The 12,835-nt window shown below is 42.5% G+C and overlaps 1 protein-coding gene across 1 annotated transcript; it reads left to right on the forward strand.

The window, feature by feature from the left end:
• The first annotated feature begins 1,267 nt into the window (after nt 1-1,267).
• LOC129814832 (uncharacterized) lies at nt 1,268-11,607 on the forward strand. Its single transcript, XM_055867906.1, has 12 exons — nt 1,268-1,573; nt 2,223-2,469; nt 2,743-2,785; nt 4,499-4,542; nt 4,656-4,709; nt 5,382-5,418; nt 5,593-5,643; nt 5,899-5,991; nt 6,116-6,324; nt 8,026-9,488; nt 9,664-9,751; nt 10,442-11,607. Exons 2-12 carry the CDS (start codon nt 2,235-2,237, stop codon nt 10,528-10,530), a joined length of 2,406 nt encoding a protein of 801 aa, XP_055723881.1. The 5' UTR covers nt 1,268-1,573; nt 2,223-2,234; the 3' UTR covers nt 10,531-11,607.
• Nucleotides 11,608-12,835: the final 1,228 nt, after the last annotated feature.

Consider the following 12,835-nt stretch of genomic DNA (forward strand, 5'->3'; position numbering starts at 1 on the left):
CAAAAGTATATGGATACCTTTTCGTCAAACATCTCATTCCAAAATCAAGGGCATTAATATAGAGTTGGTCCCCCCTTTGCTGATTTAACAGCCTACACTCTTCTGGGAAGGCTTTCCCCTATTGGAACATTGCTGCGGGTACTTGCTTCCATTCGGCCCCAAGAGCATTAGTGAGGTCGTGCACTGATGTTGGGCAAATAGGGATGGCTCGCAGTCGGCATTCCAATTCATCCCAAAGGTGTTTGATGGGGTTGAGGTCAGGGCTCTGTGCAGGCCAGTCAAGTTCTTCCATGCCGATCAACAAACAATGTCTGTACGGACCTTGCTTTGTGCACGGGGGCATTGTCATGCTAAAACAGGAAAGGGCCTTCTCCAAACTTACCACAAAGTTGGAAGCACAAAATCATCGAGAATGTCATTGTATTCCGTAGCGTTAAGATTTCCCTTCACTGGAACTAAGGGACCTAGTTCAAACCTCAGACCATGTTTTGCTATGATAGTAAACTTATCAAAGCATGATAGCTTGAATGTATACCTATAATTAATCATAAATAGCAACAACAACAAAAATATATCAAATTAGGATTTCAGATCGGTGTCCAAAAATGGCACCCTATTCCCTACATAGTGCACTACTTCTGGTCAAAAGTAGTGCATTATGTAGGGAATAGGCTACCAGAGAGTTCTTCCATGTGATGCCTTATTGCTATTATATACCGGTTACCAACGTAATTAGAACAGTAAAAAGTCATGTTTTGTCATACCGGTGGTATATGGTCTGATATACCATGGCTTTCAGGGCTCGAACCAGGTTTATAATTGTAAATAAATCCCCTATGCGCATTTGCATAACTATAGATAAATCAGAAAGGAGAGTTTGAGTGATAAAAGTTGGAGAGAGGATTTTGAAATCTCTGAGCAAGAAATGTTAGGCTATTTTCTGGCAATTGTGCTGTTGTTATGTGCCAGATGTTAAGATAGGCATAGGTTACAGACTAAAATCTGGGTTTTGGATGAATTAGAATGTTCCATAGTTTGCTTGGATACACAGTACACAGATCATCTGTACAGAATGGCGCCGGAGAGGATGGTTGCCGTTTTATAAGCTCTTAACCAACTGTACTATTTAAAAAATATATTTTGCATTGTTTGTAACTTATTTTGTACATAATGTTGCTGCTACCATCTCTTTAATTATTTGTTACTTTAATTTCTTACTTTTTAAAGGTATTTCCTTAGCTGCATTGTTGGTTAAGAGCTTGTAAGTAAGCATTTCATTGTTATATTCGGCGCATGTCAGTTGAAGCCACACTTCCTTTTTTTTAATCTTCTTTGTATTTGCGCCTAAAGAGACAGTTGAACGAGACAGTCGCGAACATGTAGCCTAGGCGATGCGTTGATAGTCTCAACATTTGTACTTGATAAACAGTTGAAGTAAATTGTCATCAGAAAAACGGAAGAAAACCTGGATGATGTAACGTCATGCAGTGCTATTCTGATAATAAGATGCGAGGCGAGACTGGTGAGCGCAGTGGGAGAAACCAGAATTGAAACCTGCGGTGCGCCAGTGAAGGTAGGCTTGAAATGAACATTTGCTTGTCTCTACATTAGTCCTTGAAATAGAATACGGTAGGCCTACTTTGGTATCAGCATCTGCATGCGTTTGGATTTTCAGCCATGTTTTCTATATATGTCCTTGTTTTTGCTTGAGCAGTGAAATAAAGTTTGATCACATTTGACATGAGTAATTATGTGCACTGAAAAGCTTTCTACAAATATTGGCAGTTGCTAGGCTATATAATATAATAACTTTATTTTTCTAAGAGGGAACTTCTAATGTGATTGTCATGTAAGGCTATGATTTTTCAGCACAACATTAACATAATTGCAAATATTTTGTGAGTTTGTGACTATTATGATGATTATCTACTTATGGTGTGAATTCGTTTCAAATTACAGCTGTTCATTTCAATAATGTAATAATTTGCTATTCCAACCAGATGTACTAGATTATAAATCAGGGGGGTATCTGTTCCTGCATGGCATGCCCTGTAGGCAACTGTAGTTTCACTGAAACTATCATTTGGATGGTCCTGGTTTGGAAGTATTGTGTCTATATAAACCTACTGATGATATAGCACTTACTTCATGATTTGGGTTCTCCCAGTTGATAATTATTGAAGTAGGCTATTCAATGAATAGGTGAACTGTTGTTTGAATAGGTGAGCATTCTGATGGAGAGCCCGTCTTCTACGACCAGGCGTCTGGCCTGGGTCCAGACCAGTCGACAGTGGCTAACCCTGGAAGAACTAGATCCACAGGTACCAGGACCATACATCCACCCCTCTGCCCACCCATCTACCCTACAACGGCCAGGATATACCCATCCTTCTGCCCCACATGGACCACCGTACACCTATCCCTCTGATCAACACCAGTCTGCATCAGAGGATGACGTCTTCTCAGATGGTCAGTTCTCATTTTGGTAGCTTGATTAAGAATTTACATTTGAGTGACATTGATTTATTAGTGTAAGATATCTGTGTGATAAAGAAAACAACATGCAGGGGGTTAAAACTCTGCTTAGTCTGGTATATTTATAACTCATATGTGGGCGGTTGGCCACATCATGATGCATCACACATCTTTGCGACAAAGCACAGAAAGAAACAGTGTAAGAAGTTTGACTTTTCTGAATGCTGAATGCTCACCCAGACTGTTCTGTGTCCACTGTTTCCACAGGATGCTCCGCAGGAAAGATTGAGAGCTGGCTTCTGGGCTGTGGGTGAGTGAGTGAACATTCCGTGCAAGGTTTGACTTTGAAATGACATTTACAAGACAGACTCGTAAGGATGATGTGTCAGCCAGTGGCAACTGGTAAGTTAAACAATACAAATAAATTGTCTAGGTAAATCACCCACCGTTTGGGGAAATGTTACAGATGTGAATTCTGTTTAGAATATGGATACAGGTCAATGGCAATGCCCAAAGTGGATTCTTCTTCCAAAACACATTGGTTCTAGAACTAGTTTGGCACTGTTTATACTAGAGGACATTCTATTTGAATTATTTTGGTGTTTATGGTCCCAACTTTGCATCATAGGAAATTTTACAAAAGTACTGTTTGTTCTGTTGATTCTTCCAGTTATATGTTGACCAGAAAATTATAGTCATGTAAGCACAGAAAAGCAATTGTTCCATCACTGGATGCAAGCTTTGTGCAATTACACATGTATTACTAATGATCATGGCTAACTTGGCTGATCAAGTTGAGTCTGAAAATGTGGCTAAACTGGTGTGTGAACTTGGATGATCAGGCTATTTTGTGGGTTTTATAGAATCTGATTTAAAATCATGTCAGATAAGAAATGTTGGGGCGTTCTTAGAACATCTGTGGTTAACGTGACTTGACAATCTGACTGCTAACCACTCAGCCTGAGAGCATCTCCTATGTAGGAAGTGAGCCGACTTTTAAAAGCTGTTCGGCTTTACTGAACAGACTGGGAGGATAGCTAGCTAGAGATGATGCCTATAGGTTTGATCCAGAGCTGTATAGTATACTGTGGTGTGCGAAATTGACACCCTTGATAAAGATGAGCTAAAAATGACTGTATAAAATAGATATATAGGACGGCAGGTAGCCTAGCGGTTAGAGCATCGGGCCAGTAACGGAAAGGTCACGAGCCGACAAAGTGAACTTCTGTAAAAGAAATAGGGCACTTAACCCTAATTGCTCCAGGGTCACCGTTGATTATGGCAGACCCTGGCTGTGACCCTACTCTCCAAGAGTATCTCAGGAAGAGTTGGGATGTGCAAGAAAACAAATTTCTAATTCACATGTGTATTAATACACACATGTACTTGTGTGAAATAGGACAAATAGAAGCACACACCAAATTGTTATTTTATATAGTATGGTCAAAAAAAGTGGGATATTATTTTATACTAATACAATTGCTCAGAGAAAGAGATTTTGTTGAACAAGTCATCCAAAATGATTGACCTTGCGAAGATATTGGCCCTGAGCCTTTTTCAAAACATTTATTTTTAGTTTTATGAGTTGGAGAACACATTTGGAGTGATCTTAGACCATTCTGCCACGACTTCCGCCGAAATTGGTCCCTCTCCTTGTTCGGGCGGTCGACGTCACCGACCTTCTAGCGATCGCTGATCCATTTTCTATTGGTTTTGTCTTGTCTTCCATCACACCTGGTTCCAATCCCATCAATTACATGTTGTGTATTTAACCCTCATGTCCTTGTCGGTGATTGTTTATTGTAAGTGTATGTGTACGTCTGTACTAGTGTGCGTCGGGTTCTGTTACCCATTGATTTTTATTATGTTTTCCGGTGTTTTCTTTGTAAATAAACTGCGTCGTTGAAAACACAGTTATTTCTCTCCCGCGTCTGACTTCTCTGCCGCCAGTTCACACGCTTACACATTCCTCCATACAGAATCCTAAACTTTTGTTTTGGTGTACGTTATATATTTTTAATAGGCTGAAGACAGGCGCAGAGAACTCTAGCAATCATCTGACTGTTGGTAAGTCTGACAATAAAGCCAGCGTCACTGCAATCTACCGACTGGTCGGCATAAAACACTGATTATAGTCTCTCCTCTTCTATTTAAAAAAAAAATGTATTCTCCTCTTCCAGAGTCTCTGCTGAAAGCGAACAGTTTTGAAGATGACCTGAGTCTGGGTGCCGATGGTGAGGATGAAAGAGAACATAAACCCAATGACACGCATACCATAGTAAATAATCAAAGCAGGAACTAGCTTTGTAGGAAACGTAGGAGAGCATCATGGAGGTTTTGGAAAAGGTTATTTTCCTCTTTGTTCCTGCCTCTGAGTGAGCGCCTTCCTCTTTGTTTTTGCTATTCCTATTCAAACTCGTTTTCCATTACTGAATATGTTTAAAGAACATAGGCCTTTAATCCATTTATTATACCGGTTTGAATAGTGGACGCTTTCATTTTTTACATTTTCCATTTAAATTCAGAGTAGAAGTCTGTACATGTTGGTGACATACCCCGTCCTCATGTCTAAGGACTGCTTCTCCACTGATAGTACACCAGGAACATGTACTCATTGTAGCATCAAACCTTAAGCCTTCACCTCTTCCATGAGCGACTGACATCCTGGTGCGTGTGATTTAGCTGCTGACTGACGGAAACTCTCCCTAAGATTGGCCTGATATACAAAGCAATAATAGCATGTTTGCAAAGAGAGGAGCCACCACTCACTGGAGCCTCACAACACAAAGGGCCAAATGTCACAGAGATCTGGGAGGAAAACGCACACACATAAGCATGAATGCAAATGCGCACGCTCGCACACACAAACAGTGTTCTGTTTTCACTCAAACTTTTATGTTTTACAGCTACAGCATTAAATGTCGAAGGAGTCTCAGAACTGAGGTAAGATAAATGGAATAGAAACATGAAGAATGTGTGGTTTCATGACAGAAATTATGCCCCAAATTCCTTCCTATTCAGAGGGAGGTTTAGATTTGTCAAGTCTGGTTGACATGACTTGAGCTTGACCTGCTTTTATCTTCCCACGGTGGTGCCTGCTGACTGGTGCCTGTGTAGGGTGCTGCTTCCGCCACCCGAACATCTTCACAGAGGTGGAGTCACCACCAGGTCAGTTAGAGCAACCCACAAACTATGACAAGCTATATTTATATTCTAGAGTTTATTTCGACTATCCCTCCTGATGCATTTTCCCAGCTACTAGTACATTAAATAAGGTTACATTAATATATGATATCTGTTGAATACAGGCATGCTTCAACCATTAATACACTGTTACTATAATAATTCTGATTTGTTTTTGAAGTTGTTTCATTGCTTATTTTTCACCTGTCGCATGTTGATCTCATGTCTTTGTTCCTGCAGTACTCCCCGTCAGAGGCTGGCTCTGCCCTTACTCCACCTCGGTTACAGTATTGCCTCCAGTGGCTTCTCCAACAGCACCAGTAAGGCATCAAGGTGTGTTAGGACCAACCACTATCAACCTTATGTCAGTCATATAGTATATCAAATCTGTCAGGACATCTCTATCTCCCTCTATCTCTCCATCCCCACCACTCACCTACACACACACACACCCCAGTGTGTCTGAGGTGCTGAAACTGTGTGCAGAGGATGCAGAGGAGACTCTGTACGAGTTGGGGTTCGGATGTGACGAGCCTGAGGTTACAGACCGCATCCCCACCCGTTTCCTCAACTTCCCCTCCCAGCTTCACGGTATCAACTTCCGCCTCTTCCTCCAGTCCCAACTGAACCGCCTCCGACAGGAGGACCCAGGACTCTCTCTGGCCAGTAAGACACAAACGCATGCACGCACACACACACACACACACACACACACCATTGTGTTGGAATCCCACACACCAATGTGTCGGAATCCCACACATTACTGTGGTAATGATCATCATTGTCATAAACACCCACCCACAACACAACCAGGTATAGAGAGTCTCTGTACATGAGTCAACTTTCATTTACATAATAACTTTAGTTATGCAGCACTTTTTATGCAGTTCAAATGGTTTAAAGAGCTTCATCTCTAAATAGACACCTATATCCACAGACAGTGTCTATATGACTCGGTCTACATTTACATAGCACTGTCAGTATAGTATGTTTCTCCACCAATCATCCTAATGTCATGACGTTGCCCTCTTTGGGTACAGCGAGCACCATCCCCCTCTCTCTGTCTCCTACACTCAGGCTGCTGCTACCTCAGGTTGTAAATTCCTGGAGGAGATTATCTCCTCATGGCCACAGTATAGAGAGAGAGAGAGTGAGAGAGAACAAAGGAATTTCTTCCACCTCACAGAACTTGAGGTCCGAACAAGATTTATGTTCTGGAGAAGGTATAAAAGATCAGTGAAGAATCCAGCTACGAACTGGTCCGTTGGTACAATTTTGTGAAACTCATGGGAGACAATACGGCCACATTACCATAACGCTGTTTATATAATAGCCTCAGTTATGAGGCTTACATCTAATTGTTGTATAAGATGAATGAGTGAGGATGATACTGTTTGTCAAATTGTGTAATGTGATTTTGGACTGTTTAATGAAGGAAACTCCAATTCCCTTTGGAGTTTAACTAAATCAGAGGACCGCCCATGAGCACAGTTATGGTCTTGCGTCCTGGGACAGGCCCTTTTCTGCTCTTCCAAATCAAACCCCCACCCGGGTTTTCTATCACCAGACCTGCTTTCCTCGATAACGAGAGGGCCAAGGTTTGATAGGAGACCATAAACCTGAGTATAAGCTAAGGTGTTAGTAGATGGCTGAATATTTTAACCATACCACGTGGTTAAACTCTTAGATTATTCCAGAATGAGTGAGCGTTCATGTGCAAAGGATTAGCATTTCAATTGTTATAATTATCAACTTTATAGTTTCTCATCTCAGTTGACCCCCACTTCCCTTTTTGTCCACCAAGCCGCGATACCGGTTTATCCCACTAGGGAAACTCCGTTATCATTTCCTTGCAACTATCTACTGTTTGTTTATACATTTCTGTGAATTACTTAGTTAGTAAATAAATGATTTAAGACAATTGATGTATGGATGACTCATAGTGAAGACTGGGTTCGTGCAGATAACCAACAATTTACGACGTTTGGAATGAGACTAACATGGGATAAATAATTCATTAATTCGAAGACTAAGTGATCAGATATTCAAATATCTGAAAGTTATATTAGGAAAATTATAACTTTGTAATCTGAATATTTTCCTTGGTGCCCCGACTTCCTAGTTAATTACAGTTACATGTTTAATCGCGTAATAATAATTACAGAGTTATTTGATAAATACGTCTTCAGTTTAATAATGCCAAAGACACGACACTAACATACAATAAATACATCATACTCCGTCTGCTATGAACAAAAAACGTTAATGCATCTCTCATTGTCCTGTGCGTTAGGCAGCCAGAACATTCAAAACAAATTGTTGTTTTCTCATTCAATTGTCCTGATGAACGTACCTTCCCCCCTGCAGGTCGTTTCAGGCAGGTAGAGGTGCTAACAACCATGGCCAATGCCTTCTACTCCCTCTACTCCCATGTGTCCCGCATGCCCCTTCAGAAGCTCTCCCCTCCCGAGTTCAGCTTCTCCCCCACCGCCGACAAGCAGACTGGACGGCGCTGCATGGGAAGCGTTCGCAGCGAGCCGAGGTCTCCAGTGGAGCGACTCAAGGACACGGTTTCTAAGATGTGCCTGTATACTAGCTCTGGTGGTTCCACCCAGCTAGGCTCAGACTCTGCCTGCCACGGTCCGGGATTTTCTTTCGGACCTGGGTCTGGGTTGTCCCCCAAGAAGAGAAGCAGCCTGCCTGACTTGGTGGGACTGGTCCTGGAGAATGCCAAGGCAGAGGCTGTATCCAGAGACATGGAGGAGGATAATCAGGATACAGGGGACAGTAATGGGACGAGTGCTGCTGTGGACACGAGTACTATGGTGAAGGATAGAGAGACAGAGGCACAAGGACACATAGACACAGTCAGTGACAAGGAGATGGAGCAGGGTTTGTTATCAGATGTACAGGATATGGACACAGGGCATAGTAGTTTGATTAGTTCTGTGGAGCCACGTCTGGTCAAGGACAGAGCGACAGAGACACAGGGACATGGAGGCACAGTCAGAGGCAAGGGGTTGGACCAGGGATCGTCATCAGATGGGGATGGGGCTGATTTAGAGAGAGACACCGACGGAACTCCAAATCTTCGAGCATCATCACTTTCAGAATCAGGTCAGCGAGAACCCAGTAGTAGAACGAAGCTGGACTTTTGCCTTACCACTCCAAGTCCTACTTGTGAGGTTGGAGAAACTCAAAACACAATTCATCCCACAGACTGGGCAGCGGTGGTGGCACCACCGGTTGCCAAGGTTACCCATGACGTCATATGTCCTCAGGTCGTTGAGAGTGTGCACCAGGCACTCTACAGCAGTCAACTACAACAGTGGAATAATAACACGCAGATGGCGACCCTTTTGTCGTCTGTTGTGTCCTGTGAGAACGTCAGATCTGACCGGTCCTTCACCACATCAGACACGCTACACAAACCCAGGGAGGAGAAGGGTTTGACTACCAATAACTCAGCCAAGAGTTTAGAGGTCGTCATAACTCCCATTCCAAAAGCTGAGCCCGAGGGTGACTCCCGTTTGGGAGAAACTGGGACACTGGTGGAGCCAACGTTCGTGCCCATAAAGCTCCCTAGTGGAAAGAGGTCCCCTTGTCTAATCACTGTAACTGATGTGGCTTGTAGTTTTAGTTCTGCAGACACACCGGAGATGGTTCTCACTCCCAGTGGTGGTACCACTGAGGTGCCTACAGCAGCCCAGTATTCTCCAGGTGGATGGGAGAACAAGTGGTGCCTGAGTCCTCTGAAACCGACACCAATCCAGGTCCAAGGGGAGGCCTCCCACAGTCTTCAACAGGCCAACTCCTTTGAGCTAGAGGAGGTAAATGACAGAATTTTGGGGGGATTTAACCTATATGGCACAATCTACTCCAGTCTGACTTCCTAGGGCTTATTGACACATCTAGGTGGCGTAGTCGACTACCTATCCACCCATGCCTGACATATACTTGGAGCCAGGAGTTTCTGACCACCTGTTTTCCAATTTTGTTTAATAGGTACATAGTGCAGGGGAGGAAGACTTTGGACAGCAAGAAACCGTACGGTCAACATCTTTGTCACTGTCGACCGTCAATCAAAACACAGGTGAGTTCATAGTCTTGATTGACACATCATGGTCATATTCAGCTGAACCGAGTGATATTAACAGTGTACAATCTGCTTGCTACCAAAGTAGTTGTTTAGTGAACGGTGACTGACTACCGCGATTCGGAGCAGCTGAATGTGACTTCTGTTTAATTTCACAGGAACACACAACCGTTTCAATTTACAGTTTGAAAGTGAATGTGGTTGATACTGTTCCTCAAATGGGCAGTGCTGTCGTCATGTTAGCTGTGAATGAGTCGCTGTGTGCATCTGTGCATGCATGTGTGTGTGTGTGTGCGTGTGAAGAAAGGGTTGCGTTCACCACTTGTTCTCACACCTTTTCTTACGTTCTTGTTCTTTATGATTCGTCAGCTAACTGGAAATGTTGAGTGAAGTGCGGGCTGATTTCTGGCCAACCCTGCATGTTTTATTCTGGGAAGTACTGTACTGCAGGCCTGACGTGTTAAATCCACGAATAGAATAGAACTGTGTGTCCATCTGTGTGTCTATGTTGTAGGCCTGGTGGTGGTTCAAGGGTTAAGTGACACGAGTATGACTGTGTAACTAAATCCGCGTTCGACCTGACTGTGTGTTTATCTGCCTGTACAGTATGCAGGCTGTGCCATGTAAGTGTGCTTGTGTTTCTCTCTGTGTAGACCTGACAGTGTCAGTGTCTTTGTCTCTGTGTAGGTCTGGTGGTTCGAGGGGACAGCATGCAGTCGGACAGTAGTGGCTACGCTGATGAAGACGTCTACTCCACTGACAGAGACAAGAGCTGACAGACCCAGAACGGTTGAGTTCCTGCCTGACTCGACGCGCAGGCATCGCATTTGCGTCAACCAATGGTCGCGTGCCATGTCAGTGCCATGTCATCGACTGTGCAGTCGGGCATCAGATTGCTATATCATACGATGTGGTTAGGTGATATGTTAAATACCTACTAGGGCGTTGTGGTCGGGCAGGAACTTGACCAAGGCTCTCTGGGAACTAGACTCGGGGAACTCTGAGTATTATTTGTATGAGTCACGCAGAACACATGTTCATCCACTGTAGGTATATTCAACAGAGACTGATTGTTCGATTATGAAGTATGAAGAGATTTGGCTCTCTGTTCATGTTAGCGTCAATGACATTATGAATCAGGTGGGATCAGTCGGTGCATTCTGAATGCTGCCACTCCTATGCGACACCAGTCCTTTGACTGAGTGCAGACAGAGTTGCGTAATCTGACAGAAAGCATTGCCCTGGAGGTATAGTCCACACATACTGTTTAATTGTGAAGAGATTGTCCTATCTCCATGTATAGTGTTCCTGTTGGTGACAATCATTAAATCGATGTTGTCACACCCTGATCTGTTTCACCCGTCTTTGTGCTTGTCTTAACCCCCCTCCAGGTGTCGCCCATCTTCCTCATTATCCCCAGTGTATTTATACCTGTGTTTTCTGTCTGTATCCAGTTTGTTTTGTTTTGTCAAGCCTACCAGTGTGTTTTCCCGTCTGTCTTTAGTTCCTGTTTTCTAGCTTTCCCGGTTTTTGACCGTTCTGCCAGCCTCAACCCAGCCTGTCGTTCTGTACCTTGTCACACCACCCTGGATTACTGACCTCTGCCTGCCTTGAGCCTGCCTGCCGTTCTGTACCTTATGGACTTTGCTCTGGACTACTGACCTCTGCCTGCCCTTGACCTGTCATTTGCCTGCCTCTCTGTTATTGTAATAGACGTTTGTTACTTCGAAACTGTCTGCGTCTAGGTCTTCTCCTGAGCCTTGACAGATGTACTGTACATAAGATACTATTGCTGTGGCTTTGTGAAAGTTGGTATTTATTTATTGGATGTTAATAAAGATAATTTAAACACATTTAAGATGATCATTATATGAATGTTAAGTGACTTCAATTAACATCAACCTGCACTGAAATAGCACAAATATTTAATTTAAACAGGAACAAATCAAACAGTTTATAGCTGCCATAGGGACATGATAAAAGGCAACATTTCAGTTCCAATTCTACTTTGTATTTGGGCAACACATTCCACAACATCACACACATTGGGCTATGTCAATTTCAGCTAAACTTCTCTGCTAATCATATCATAATCATCATCAGGAGATGTAGCCTTACTATGTAGCAGCAATCCCGTATAGGTAGATAGCCTACTATGGCCAGTTTACTTTAGATACACTTACTACCAAAATGATCCTTACTTTACCTCCAATACAAAAACATGGTTTGACTATCTGTATTTGAACTCTTGGGAGTAAACATGGGAGAATATTGAGTTCAGGTTACACAATTAGCATGTAACGGAAGATGAAGAAAAGATTAGTCAGCAACAGGGTTGGGGTCAATTCGATTTAAATGACAGTCAATTCAGGAAGTAACAATGTAGTTCCATCTCAATGTCATGCTCTATTTCAGACATTATGAACACAACGACAGTCGAGGCATGTAATATTAACAATTCAAAATGATAGTAGTTGTGTTACCGAAGTTAATTAAGGACCATGGACATGGTTTTATGAGAGTAACCAGCTACTCGAACACACAAAACACAAGATAACATTGCTTCAACAGCTATTAAAACTTGCGACGCCCTAAAATGACCAATTTTAATCACAGTAGCGATCTTGTCACACAATTTAAAAAAGTGGGGTTTGTGAGGTCTGAAAATTAACAAATTCAATAGCCAATGTTTAAAATGGAGTTCCAATCATCATAAAATAACATTTTACACTTCAGATGTTAAACAATTCAAATGTAAAAGGTAGACCTTAATAGTTATCCGATTACTTTTCGAAAGGCCTTACTACATAGTTCGGTATAATCCAACTAATGACAAGGCATGTAAGACAGACCGGGTGAGTCTTGTAGATAAAAAAATACATAGGTCTCCAATTTAAGAATTCCTATTTAAAATGTCCACTTTATAAATGCACCAAATTATACTTTACGCGGACCAAGCTCTCTTCTTCAACAGTTATCCAGGTGAAGTGACAACGGGGGGAGAAATGTTTTTGGTCGACGACAAAGTACTTAGTAATAAAAAGGCAACCAAGGCCATTTTTTCAATCAATTAACATTTTA

Source organism: Salvelinus fontinalis, chromosome 18 (assembly GCF_029448725.1).
Source record: "Salvelinus fontinalis isolate EN_2023a chromosome 18, ASM2944872v1, whole genome shotgun sequence".
Lineage (NCBI taxonomy): Eukaryota > Metazoa > Chordata > Actinopteri > Salmoniformes > Salmonidae > Salvelinus > Salvelinus fontinalis.